This window comes from Gasterosteus aculeatus, chromosome 11 (genome assembly GCF_964276395.1).
Source record: "Gasterosteus aculeatus chromosome 11, fGasAcu3.hap1.1, whole genome shotgun sequence".
Classification (NCBI taxonomy): Eukaryota; Metazoa; Chordata; class Actinopteri; order Perciformes; family Gasterosteidae; genus Gasterosteus; species Gasterosteus aculeatus.
This window is the reverse complement of record NC_135699.1, coordinates 11319627-11332194: the sequence shown is the minus strand read 5'-3', so window position 1 is coordinate 11332194 and position 12568 is coordinate 11319627. Positions and strand designations below refer to the sequence as shown.

The 12568-nt window shown below is 40.6% G+C and overlaps 2 protein-coding genes across 3 annotated transcripts; both read left to right on the top strand.

The window, feature by feature from the left end:
- Positions 1-844: 844 nt before the first annotated feature.
- Positions 845-4765, top strand: LOC144384532 (cytochrome P450 2K1-like). 2 transcript variants are annotated; one of them, XM_078083770.1, is made up of 9 exons: positions 845-1196; positions 1507-1669; positions 2372-2527; positions 2606-2766; positions 2936-3115; positions 3243-3384; positions 3556-3740; positions 3810-3951; positions 4029-4765. In XM_078083770.1, the coding sequence occupies exons 1-9, from the start codon at positions 1008-1010 to the stop codon at positions 4229-4231; spliced, it is 1521 nt and encodes a 506-aa protein (XP_077939896.1). In that variant the 5' UTR covers positions 845-1007; the 3' UTR covers positions 4232-4765. The 2 variants fall into 2 exon arrangements, with proteins under 2 accessions (XP_077939896.1, XP_077939895.1); XM_078083769.1 differs by having other exon boundaries at positions 898-1211.
- A 2994-nt stretch (positions 4766-7759) lies between these two features.
- LOC120827649 (cytochrome P450 2K1) lies at positions 7760-12040 on the top strand. The gene is made up of 9 exons (XM_078083772.1): positions 7760-8125; positions 8334-8496; positions 9067-9222; positions 9308-9468; positions 9675-9854; positions 10127-10268; positions 10379-10563; positions 10632-10773; positions 10851-12040. The coding sequence occupies exons 1-9, from the start codon at positions 7934-7936 to the stop codon at positions 11051-11053; spliced, it is 1524 nt and encodes a 507-aa protein (XP_077939898.1). The 5' UTR covers positions 7760-7933; the 3' UTR covers positions 11054-12040.
- The last annotated feature ends 528 nt before the right edge of the window (positions 12041-12568 follow it).

Genomic DNA, 12568 nt, shown 5'->3' with positions numbered 1-12568 from the left:
TGCGTGCAGCTTTCGACCATGTGGTGGCGGTAATGCATCACTCGGTTGTTTAAAAAGCGCCAATACACAGAGAAGAAGACTGTCTACCTCGCAGCAAAAATGGATACGTTTTTAAAAAGAAAAAATGAAGACGAACGTCCTGCCGATACCCCCACCCAGAAGACAAAGTTTTGCACTTTAATTTCATTTACAGTTTATTTATATTTATAGATTTATATTATTTGAATGCATTTATTTTATCACCCCCTTTTTATTGATTTCATGATTTATTTATATATATATAATTTATTTTTTATTAATTTAAAGTAAAAATCCTACTATTGGTCTTTTTTTTATTATGATTAAAAAGCCTGAATTGATCCTTGAAATTTTTTCTTATCACAGCTTGATTTGGTCCATGAATTATCAGCCTGTTCGGTGTCTTGATGTATGTGTGCAGGTTTATGTAAACGTTTAATAAAAGTCTTTGTGATGATCCCATTTTATCATGTCATTTTATTTGACAATTTTTTTTGCTTGTTAAACAATAAGTGGATTTGGTTTATTATTGAATACAAATCAAACCGAGAGTGAAGTCAATTAAACCTATACAGTGTTAATATTTAATGGGCCCCGGGCCACTTTGTACTATAAAAATTGGGCCTCAAGGTCGAAAAGGTTAAGAACCCCTGTTCTAGTGCACGCGCATAAACTCCTGTTCCAAACTCCAGTCCAGATGGTGGTGGTAATTCAAGTTGCTTTGCCAACTGCCAATGAACACCAGAAGAAAGAAGAAGAAGAAGACAAAAAACTGATTGCTGTGATTGGCTGACCTGCTCATTCACAGTTAATGACGAGCTCCACACAGCTGTTGCTAACGGGGTGGGGCTTCTCTGCAGAAACCTGAGTTCATAAGACTAGAAGATCTATCAGCAACTATTAGATATTTATCCTGCCAGCGTACTTTTCACAAAGCTGTTCAGCTGAAAGGTTTCTTGGGAGGGCTGTGTTCCAAAAGTTACGATATCATGATGTTGGAAGATCTTTTCCAGTCCTACGTTACAGTAGCTCTGATGCTGGTCCTCATGTGCATTCTTGTGTCCTTGTTTTTCCGCTCCAGAGACAAGAGGAGGGAGCCTCCTGGACCTCAACCTCTTCCCCTGCTTGGTAACTTGCTTCAGGTGGATCTCAAGAGACTGGACCGCTCTCTTGTTGATGTGAGGAATGTGTTTGTGAGCGAGATGATACGAGATTTGAATGACAGGCTGCACACGTGTATTTCAATCAATTGGTATTTGCAATTTGTAATACATGTTATTGCTTTAACACAAGATATTAGTGTATGACACTTAATATCTTCTCAACAGTCATTTTAAATGCAGAATTGGAATAAGTGTTCATGAAACTGATCTTATGAGGTGTTTCTATCGTCTTTGTCCATGTTTCAAAATTCCCGAGTGATGTTCTTGGATTTAAATACTAACTTTATTCAAAGTTGTAATGATTACTGCTTTTTGTGTGTCATAGCTTTCCAAGAAATATGGATCAGTGTTCACAGTGCATCTTGGACCCCAGAAAGTGGTGGTTCTGGCTGGAGACAAGACCGTGAAGCAGGCACTGGTCAACTATGCTGTGGAGTTTGGAGAGAGATATGTCAGTCCAACTGGCCATGACTTAAGTGGTTCACTAAGTAAGTATAACGCAGCTGATTTGAGTAATACTCACTCATACTATAAAATATTTTAGGTGGCACCCACATTTGATTGAATCAGAATGTTAACATCACACATCTCAAAGTATACAGCTACAGTATAATAGAATTTCATTTTATTTTTTTCCATAAGTTGTAGGGACATCGTTGTTCAGACAAAAGCAGTAGCAACAACAGAGCGGTAGAAAGGTTGTGGAACAGAGTGGCAAAGACACAGGGGAACCAATGTGCACGATAGTAGATTAACCAAGATCTTTGCTCACAGTATTGCAACAGACCCTCTGTACGCTCTGAGACCTGAATGTGCACTTTGATCTTTAGGGTGCAGGTACATGAGGTCCAGGATGAAAGCGGCATCACTTGGTCCCACACAGCATTCAACTGCTTCACAGGCTTTGATAATATAGTGTAATTTTTTCTTTAACTGCATCTGAAGTAATTTATTGATTTCCAAAACAAAGTTTTGTGTTTTTATTTTATTTTTTATGATCCATTTACTTCATTATATGCTGTCATGAATGATTGTTGACATTCATTTGATATTTGTGTGCAAAGTGAATCCCCCTGAAGAAAAATAAAAGTTCATCATTCAACCTCTTATTATCCTGAAAATATCAAACAAAATGTTTTGTTTTTGTCTAAATAACATTTGACAAACACGTGTACTTGCTTTCACTTCAGGGAACGGAGTCACATTTGCCAATGGGGAATCGTGGAAAGAAATGAGGCGTTTTGCTCTGACCAACCTGAGAGACTTTGGGATGGGCAAAAAAGCAGCAGAGGATAAAATCATTGAGGAGATTCAGTATCTGATAGAAGTGTTTCAAAGACATGAAGGTAACTCGTCTTCTTTATTGCATTATGTCTTCGAAAGGATTCCATATTGTTTTTTCATCATTCATTTTTTGTTTATAGGTCAACCCTTCAGTTCTGCCCAGTCAATGAACTATGCAGTCTCCAACGTCATCTGTTCAATTGTCTATGGCAGCAGATTTGAATACAGTGATGAAGAGTTTAGACTCATGGTAGACCGAGCAAATGAAAACTTCAGACTTGCAGGTTCTCCTTCAGTACAGGTAACACTTTGTCTTTTATCAACTAAACTAAGATGTACCTTTTTTGGTTTATAATGAGAATTAGACTCCTGAGGTAATAGGCATATGACCTTTTTTTTGCTGTGCATTCATGACCTATAGACAACAAATATCATGCTGAACGTGTTTAATCCCTGTAAAATTCCAACAGTTGTTCAAAATGTACCCACTGATATTTCAATGGGTGAGCAACAGGATGCGTCTCAAGAGGAATGTTGCTGAGAACCGAAAACAAATAAAAAAGCTGATCGGAATTTTACAAGAAACTTTGAATGTTCAGATGTGCAGAGGATTTGTGGACTCGTTTCTAGCACACAAACAGAAGCTGGAGGTAATACAAACAAGGGTGCTATTTTGATATATGGTTTATATCTTGAAAAAACATTTTTCTCTTGACAAATGTACCACATACCCCCATTTTATTTATATGAAGTTTAAATCTCTTCTCTATTAATAAGGATTTAAAAATTCCGGATTCAAACTACAACATTGAGAACCTGGTGACAACTGCTAGCAACCTCTTTGTTGCTGGTTCTGATACGACAGGAGCTACACTGAGATGGGCTCTGTTGCTCATGGCCAAATATCCCCAAATTCAAGGTAGGTGACATGGGTAGACCTGCTGCATGCCAATAAGATTTTTAGTACTACTAGTAGATAAGTATGAGTTTTTAAGAAGTTCTTTTTTTTTCTTTTTTTCTTACACGTTCCAATGTTTAGTTGAAGTTGTAGCTTAAGGCAAACTTGAACATGAATATTATTTAAATCCAGACCAGGTCCAGGAGGAGCTGAGCAGGGTGATGGGAAGCCGTCAGGTCCGAGTAGAGGACAGGAGGAACCTGCCGTACACTGATGCTGTCATCCATGAGACACAGAGACTGGCCAACGTTGTCCCCCTTGCCATTCCTCACAAAACCAGCCGAGACGTCACCTTCCAGGGCTTCTTCATCAAAGAGGTGAGTCGCCAAATAAAATACACAACTTGGTCCCAAATGTTGCATGTTGCTGATTTTTTCTGTTCACAGGGGACCACTGTGTTTCCTCTTCTTACTTCTGTTCATCATGATGAGAGTGAATGGGAGAGCCCAAACTCTTTTAACCCTTGCCACTTCCTGGATACGGAGGGTAAATTCATCAGGAGAGACTCCTTCATGCCCTTTTCTGCAGGTCAGCAAGCTCAGCTAAGGATTTTTACCAATACCAATTCACGCTTTTTAGATTGTCTAAAGCCTGTTCCCTCACAGGACGCAGGGCGTGTCCTGGAGAAAGTCTGGCCAGGATGGAGCTCTTCCTCTTCTTCACTTCCCTCCTCCAGCGCTTCCGTTTCACTCCTCCACCTGGAGTTAAAGAGGATGATCTAGATCTGAATCCAGCTGTGGGCGTCACCCGCACCCCTTCTCCTCATGAGCTGTGTGCCGTCAGTCGTGAGGGAATTCAAAATGAGTAGATTATTTATAGATTATTTATTTATTAGATAAGTGAATGAGATAACTATTCTTTATACAGCTGCACAAATCAAGCTGTTAGAAAACCTGTATTCTACTTTGGCAAAACATCAATGTGTTTAAAACAAGTCACCACAGGGTAGAGATTTTTGATTCATTGTATATGTGTGTGTATGTACTGACTACTATATTTCCATGCTCTGCAAGAACACTGATTCTGATTGGCTGCTGGGGCTCCATTCAGTCCTGATAATGGAAAACAACTAACAACTGTCTCCAATTCCAGTGTGACCGATATTCGCTATTCAGATAACTATCCCGAAGCAGTACACAAAGTGACCAAAAAACAAGCAATTTTCACCTTTGCACTTGACATGTAACCATCTGTAATCACTTGATATTGTTTTGGAGCAATTCTGTTTTGTTTTCTAGTCTTGTTATATGTGTATTGTTTTTGTAATTAATTCACTTTGCTGTCAACTGTATTGAGTGTTATTGACTATTATTAATAAAATTCAACACCCCCTTCTGTGAAACTTGTTTCTGGTTCATTATTAATCAGGAAACATTTATTGCCAAAATATGTCAGACATGCAAGGAATTTGACTTGGTGGTTGGTGCGTGACAGTAGACAGTATGACAATAGACGGCAAGACAGCAGTGTACGAGTAATAAAATAAAATGCTAATGCTATGGGTTAGTAGAATAAGGCTATGGGTTATTTAAAAATAAAATAAAGTTAAAAATATTTTAAAATTAAATAAAGTGCACTAGCGAACAGGAAGTGACAAATGTGCAGAGTGACAAGTGAAAGTGACGTGTGCAGAATGAAAGTAAGTGACCGGTGGAATGTTATAGTCAGTCAGTGGCTCTGTTGATGAGCCTGACTGCCGACGGGAAGAAACTGTTTGTGTGGCGGGAGGTCGTAGTCCTGAAGGACCTCAGCCTCCTGCCAGATGGGAGGGGCACAAACAGGTTTTGTCCGGGGTGAGAGGGGTCGGCTACAATCTTTTTGGCTCGCTTCAGGGTCCTAGAAGCGAACAAGTCCTGCAGGGACGGCAGATTGCAGCCAATCACCCTCTCTGCAGAGTGGATGACACGCTGCAGCCTGCCCTTGTCCTTGGCTGTGGCTGCAGCTTACCAGACGGTGATGGAGGATCAGAGGACTCGATGATGGCCGTGTAGAAGTGCACCATCATCGTCTTTGGCAGGATGAATTTCTTCAGCTGCTTCAGGAAGAACAACCTCTGCTGAGCCTTCTTGGTGATTGAGCCGATGTTCAGCTCCCACTTGAGGTCCTGGGTGATGATGGATTGTATCAATAATCCTTTTACTTTAAGATAATAATAACTGAATCAGCTAAATACAATCACATCGTAGCGTTTCAAAGTTGCACTTTTGTGGTCGATCCCTTCCAAACATTTTCCATGAATATTGTATCAGTCTTCAAGATCCTTTGGTCAAAGTTGCACCTTTTCTTTTATCTTTGAAAATGCCTATGCCGCAACCCGTGAGGGTTAACCAAAAATGTTAGAATTGGAGCAAATACATTTATTTCCAATACATTCACAATACATTTGCACAAAGTAAATAAAGAATGCTTTAAAGTGTAATGTTTTTGGGTGTGTTTGTGTTTGTGAACTTGTCAGGCCGACGCTACAAGTCAAACGTTTATCTCTCACCACACGCTGTTCACTCTATTAAAGCCTTAATTGTTTGCCTCAGTACTCTATGAAACACATATAGAGCCTCGCTGCCAGTTTTCTATATTGTTATCATATACACTATCACAGACGTAATTTTCATTTTAATCTGGATCCTCCCGCTAATCCTAAATTGACAAACACAGACACCCACCCAACAACATTTTAAAGCTTTCTTTATTTATTGTGCAAATGTATTGTGCTCCAATTCTAACAATTTAACTGTTGATGTGGAATAGGACTTTGAATGTTGAGGTTTAATTCACAGTTTGGTCATTGTTCACTGATCTCAGGGCGGTAAGAAGCTGATGACCCGGGGGCCCCGAGCACGGCTCCCCGTGACCCATCGCCGGCACTCTCAAGCCCGGCTCATGTCCCCCCGCCAGGCCGACCCCCGGAGGTTCCCCGGCCGCCCACCCGTCGTTCCATCCGACCCCCTGAAGTTCTCAGGCCGCCCGTCCGCCCTCCGTCCGCCGGAGTCCCCCTGGCTGCCCGACCCTCGTCCCCTTGTCTCTACCTCCCACCCTGTTACCTGTTTTCTGCCCGTCCCGCCCTCCGTCTTTTGTCCTTTGCCGCGTCATTGAATGTTCTACCCTGAATATTGTCACCCTGTGAGATCCTGGTCTGTGTCTGCGTTTTCCCCCCCCTGGTGTTTTGGATTTGGTAATTTATTAAAGGTACCTTTTATTGTCAAACTCTGCGTTTGAGTCCTACCTTGTCCGTGACAGATGCAGGGATCAATGGTGCTACAGTTGGACTTAGATTTAAAAAAAATGAAATAAACCAATTCAAAGCAGGAAATAAACCCAAATCGGGACAGTTATCTTTGAACATGCCTATCCCGCACCCGTGCTGCCCGGATTCCTTTCAGTGGCATGTGAAGATAAGAGCTTGTTATCGCTGTAGGGAGGAAACATTTTAACAACAAATGGCACAATGAAGAAACATTTTAATAATTTATCTAAATCCTTGATATTCTTTTTTTTGTATTAATGGAATGAAGGTGGAGGCAATGTCATTTCAGAATATTAACAACTATGGTGTGGTTTTACAGACTTTACTAAGGCCTTTTCAGTTTAACATGTATCAACGAATTACTTTCTAATCCCTTATTGGTTTCCCTAATTTTTATTTGTCCATTGATTTTTTTTCCTCTCCATCAGCTTCTTACGCACAATGATGAACGGACAATGATCAAATTATGAATTATGTCTGAAAATTGGTCTTACCTCAAAGTGTCAAAGTACTCTTCCACGTTAAGCGTGAACAGTAAGAGTAAGAAGTCAAGCAGAGACTAATACATTGAGCAGATCACTCTGTCTGGCCTCAATGATGACCGACCAGTTGCTCTCAACACTCATGTGATAAAAGTACTGGACTTGGCCCACCTTCGACCGCAGGTGAAAGTATCCCTGGAGCCTTTGCCATTTGCTTACCACCCTTATGTGGCAGCTGACGGCGCCATCACTTACCTGCCGGAGGATGAACACAAGTGTAACCGCATGTACTCAAGTAACAGTAAAACAGACTATCGAAATATGGACCATGACCAATGTGCGAAATCAGTTTTTTAGTATAATGTGTTCTTCTTTCCTGTATTTGTTTTTCATTATTGAAGATTCCATCCATCCATCCATCCATTGTCAAACCGGGGAGAACATGCAGACTCCACACAGAAAGGCCACTGGGTGGAATCGAACCCAGGACCTTCTTGCTGTGAGGCAACAGTGCTAACCACCACGCCACCGTGCCGCCATTATTGAAGATTGCTCATGACTAACCGTTATATCATAAATGTGATTGGCTGACCTGCTCATTCACAGTTAATGAAGAGCTCCACACAGCTGTTGTTAAAGGGGCGGGACTTCCCTGCAGAAACCAGAGTTCATAAGAGTAGAAGATCTGCCTGCGACTAATAGATATTTATCCTGTCTGCTTACTTTTCACAAAGCTGTTCAGCTGAAAAGTTTCTTGGGAGGACTGCGTTCCAAAAGTTACGATATGATGATGTTAGAAGATCTTTTCCAGTCCTACGTTACAGTAGCACTGATGGTGGTCCTCATGTGCATTCTCGTGTCCTTTTTTCTCCGCTCCAAAGACCAGAGGAGGGAGCCTCCTGGACCTCAACCTCTTCCCCTGCTTGGTAACTTGCTTCAGGTGGATCTCAAGAGACTGGACCGCTCTCTTATTGATGTGAGGAATGTGTTTGTGAGCGAGATGATACGAGATTTAAATGACAGGTGGCACACGTGTGTTTCAATCAAATGAGATTTGTATCCCTGTTTGCAATTAATATTCTTCTTTATTCTTTGTCCATGTTTAGCATTCAGTGTGATATTCTGTTATTTAACTACTATCTTTTTTCAAAGCTGTAATGATTACTGCTTTTTGTGTTTCATAGCTTTCCAAGAAATATGGATCGGTGTTCTCAGTGTATCTTGGACTCCAGAAAGTGGTGATTCTGGCTGGATACAAGACCGTGAAGCAGGCACTGGTCAACCATGCTATGGAGTTTGGAGAGAGACAAATCCCTCAATTCGGCAATGACACAAGTAATTCTCTGAGTAAGTATAGGTATATGTGACCCAGGTGGAAAGACAACGCATGCTTTGTTCCTCACAGAATTCAACTACTGAAGAAAGTGTAGTCACGTTATCTGAATACGTTCTTTTCCTTCTGCTCTTTGTGCAAAGATCACTGAAAGAGAAAATGGTTTCATGCAGTCATCATTCTATGTGCTGCCATTTTTCTGACGATGTTGTAACCTGATTTGAATATAGTTTAAATAGTACATCTTACAGGGCAGCACGGTGGTGTGGTGGTTGGCACTGTCGCCTCACAGCAAGTTCCTGGGTTTGACTCCGCTCCGTGCCCTTTCTGTGTGGAGTCTTCATGTTCTCCCCGTGTCTGCGATTTCCTCCCACAGTCCAAAGACATCCACTGGGGATTAGGTTAGGAAATGTTGTATGTCTCCGTGTTAGCCCTGCCATTGACTGAGGACCAATCCAGGGGGTATCCCGTCTATTGCCTGACGTTTGCTGGGATAGACTCCAGTGACCGTGTGAGCAGGATAAGTGGTTTGCAGATGGATGGAATATATCTTACAAAAATGATTGTTACCTATTTTTTTGTAGGAAATGGAATCATTTTTGCCAATGGGGAATCGTGGAAAGAAATGAGGCGTTTTGCTCTGAGCAACCTGAGAGACTTTGGGATGGGCAGAAAAGCAGCAGAGGATAAAATCATTGAGGAGATTCAGTATCTGATAGAAGTGTTTGAAAGACATGAAGGTAACTAGTCTCCTTTATTGCATATTGCATTATTAAGTAATTCCTATTGGTGTTTTTTTTTTTCATCATTCATTTTTGTTTGTAGGTCAACCCTTCAATACTGGCCAGTCAATAAACCCTGCAGTCTCCAACATCATCTGTTCAATTGTCTATGGCAGCAGATTTGAATACAGTGATGAAGAGTTTAAACTCATGGTAGACCGAGCAAATGACAACTTCAGACTTGCAGGTTCTCCTTCAGTACAGGTAAAATTTTGTCTGTCTTTTAATAGATAAACTCTTAGATGTTGTTGATTGTTGTTGTTCTGGGTCTGTACACTCTTGGTTGAATGCACTTCTTGTAAGTTTCTTTGGACAAATGCCTCAGATAAATGAAAAATGTAAATAATCATTATATTCATGGCTAACCAATAACATGCTGAACCTGTTTATTCTATTTTCAATTCCAACAGTTGGTTGACATGTACCCGTGGATATTTCAATGGGCGAGCGACCGTATGCGTTTTAAGAGGAATGTTGCTGAAAACCGAAGACATATAAAGCAGCTGATTGGACGTTTACAAGAAACTTTGAACGTTCAGATGTGCAGAGGATTTGTGGACTCGTTTCTAGCACACAAACAGAAGCTAGAGGTATTAAAATCATAAGTAAAATCACAATTTCTTAAAAAAAAATTCAAAAGTTCTTTAATCACTCATGAATTCATTAAAAACATGCTCATGTAACAGCGGTCGATAGCTGGAAGGTGACAAATGGTTGGGGCAATATACAATTTCTTTTTCAAGGTTTCTTCAATTACTCATGAATTCATAAAACGTCCTCTTATGACAATGGTCAATAGCTGAAAGATGACAAGTGGTTTGAAAAACTTCAAACTAATTTTATATTCTCCTTTTATAATAAGGATTCAGGGATTACAGACTCTTACTACCACATAGACAACCTGGTCACAACTGCTAGCAACCTCTTTGCGGCTGGTTCTGATACAACATCGAGTACGCTGAGCTGGGGACTGTTGCTCATGGCCAAATATCCTCAAATTCAAGGTAAGTTAAATTTAAGATAGTAGTTGAAGTTCTGATCTGACTTCTTCATAGCTTAGTTGAAGTTGTACTTTGAGGCAGACTCATATTGAACCAACATGATTTAAATCCAGATCAGGTCCAGGAGGAGCTGAGCAGGGTGGTAGGAAGCCGTCAGGTCCGAGTAGAGGACAGGAGGAACCTGCCGTACACTGATGCTGTCATCCATGAGACACAGAGAGTGGCCAACATCTTCCCCCTCTCCCTGCCTCACAAAACCAGCCAAGACGTCACCTTCCAGGGCTTCTTTATCAGAGCAGTGAGTCGCCAAATAAAATCCACACCCAAATGCAAATGATGCATGTTGCTGATTGATTCTGTTCACAGGGGACCACTGTGTTTCCTCTTCTTACTTCTGTCCATCATGATGAGAGTGAATGGGAGAGCCCAAACTCTTTTAACCCTTCCCACTTCCTGGATACGGGGGGTAAATTCATCAGGAGAGACGCCTTCATGCCCTTTTCTGCAGGTCAGCAAGCTCGGCTAAGGATTTTTACCATTACCAATTCACGCTTTTCAGATTGTCTAAAGCCTGTTCCCTCACAGGACGCAGGGCGTGTCCTGGAGAAAGTCTGGCCAGGATGGAGCTCTTCCTCTTCTTCACTTCCCTCCTCCAGCGCTTCTGTTTCACTCCTCCACCTGGAGTTAAAGAGGATGATCTGGATCTGACTCCATCTGTGGGCTTCAACCTCACCCCTTCACCTCATGAGCTGTGTGCCGTCAGTCGTGAGGGAATTAAAAATGAGTAGATTATTTAATAAGTAAATGGGGTAAAAATTCTTTATACAGCTGCACAAATCAAGCTGTTATAAAATCTGTATTCTACTTTGATTCATTTGGTGAAACATCAATGTGTTTAAAATAAGTCACCACAGGGTAGAGCTTACTGATTCATATATATAATAATATAAATTATTAGTTTCTTATCTTTATTAATGTATTGACTACTGTATTTCCATGCACTGCAAGAACACTGATTCTGATTGGCTGCTGGGGTTCCATTCAGTTCTGATAATGGAAAACAACTAAGTAGTTGTACTGCAACTGTCTCCAATTCTAGCGTGAGCGATATTCACTATTTAGAAAACTATCCCGAAGCAGTACACAAAGTGATCTAAAAAAAAAAAAACTCTTTTCACCTTTGCACTTGACATGTAACCACTTGATATAGTCTTGGAGCAATTCTGTTTTGTTTTCTAATCTTGTTTTATGTCTTTTGTTTTTGTAATTAATTCAATTTGCTGTCAACTGTATTGAGTGTTGTTGACTATGAACATTAATACGATTCAACACCCCCTCTTCTGTGAAACGTGTTTCTGGTTCATTAATAATTGTATCATTAATCCCTTTACTTTAACATAATAAGTGAATCAGCCAAATAAAATCACATCATAGGGTTTCAAAGTTGCACTTTTGTGGTCGATCCCTTCCAAACATTTTCCATAAATGTATCAGTCTTCAAGATCCTTTGGTCAAAGTTGCACCTTTTCTTTTATCTTTGAACGTGCCTATACCGCACCTGTGGGGGTTAACCGAAAATGTTAGAATTGGAGCAAAGACAATAAAATTGAGATATTCTCAAAATGCATTCGCGCAAAGTAAAAAAAGAACGCTTTAAAGTGTAATGTTGTTGGGTGTGTTTGTGAACTTGTCAGGCTGACGCTACAACAAGTCAAACGTTTATCTCTCACCACACGCTGTTCACTCTATTAAAGCCTTTATTGTTTGCCTCAGTACTCTATGAAACACGTATAGAGCCTCGCTGCCAGTTTTCTATATCGTAATCATATACACTATCACAAACGCCATTTTCATTTTAATCCGGATTGTCCCGCTAATCCTATATAGACAAACACAGACACACACCCAACAACATTTTAAAGCTTGCTTTATTTATTGTGCAAATGTATTGTGATCTTAATTTAGTAGTCTGTGCTCCAATTCTAACATTTTCTGTTAACTGTTGATATGGAATAGGACTTTGAATGTTGAGGTTTAATTCACAGTTTGGTCATTGTTCACTGATCTCAGGGCGGTAAGAAGCTGATGGGGAGGAAAGAAAAACAATGGACAAATACAAATTACTTAAACCAATAAGGGATTCAAAAGGGATTCTTTTCTGTATTTGTTATTGGGGTTGTCGTGGCGCAGGGGGTCTGGTGCGCTGGGATCCGCAGGGTTGGTGGTTAAAGTCCCGGCTGCCACATGTTTAAAGTTGAAGTGTCCCTGAGCAAGACACTTAACTCCTAATTGCTCCCTGGGCA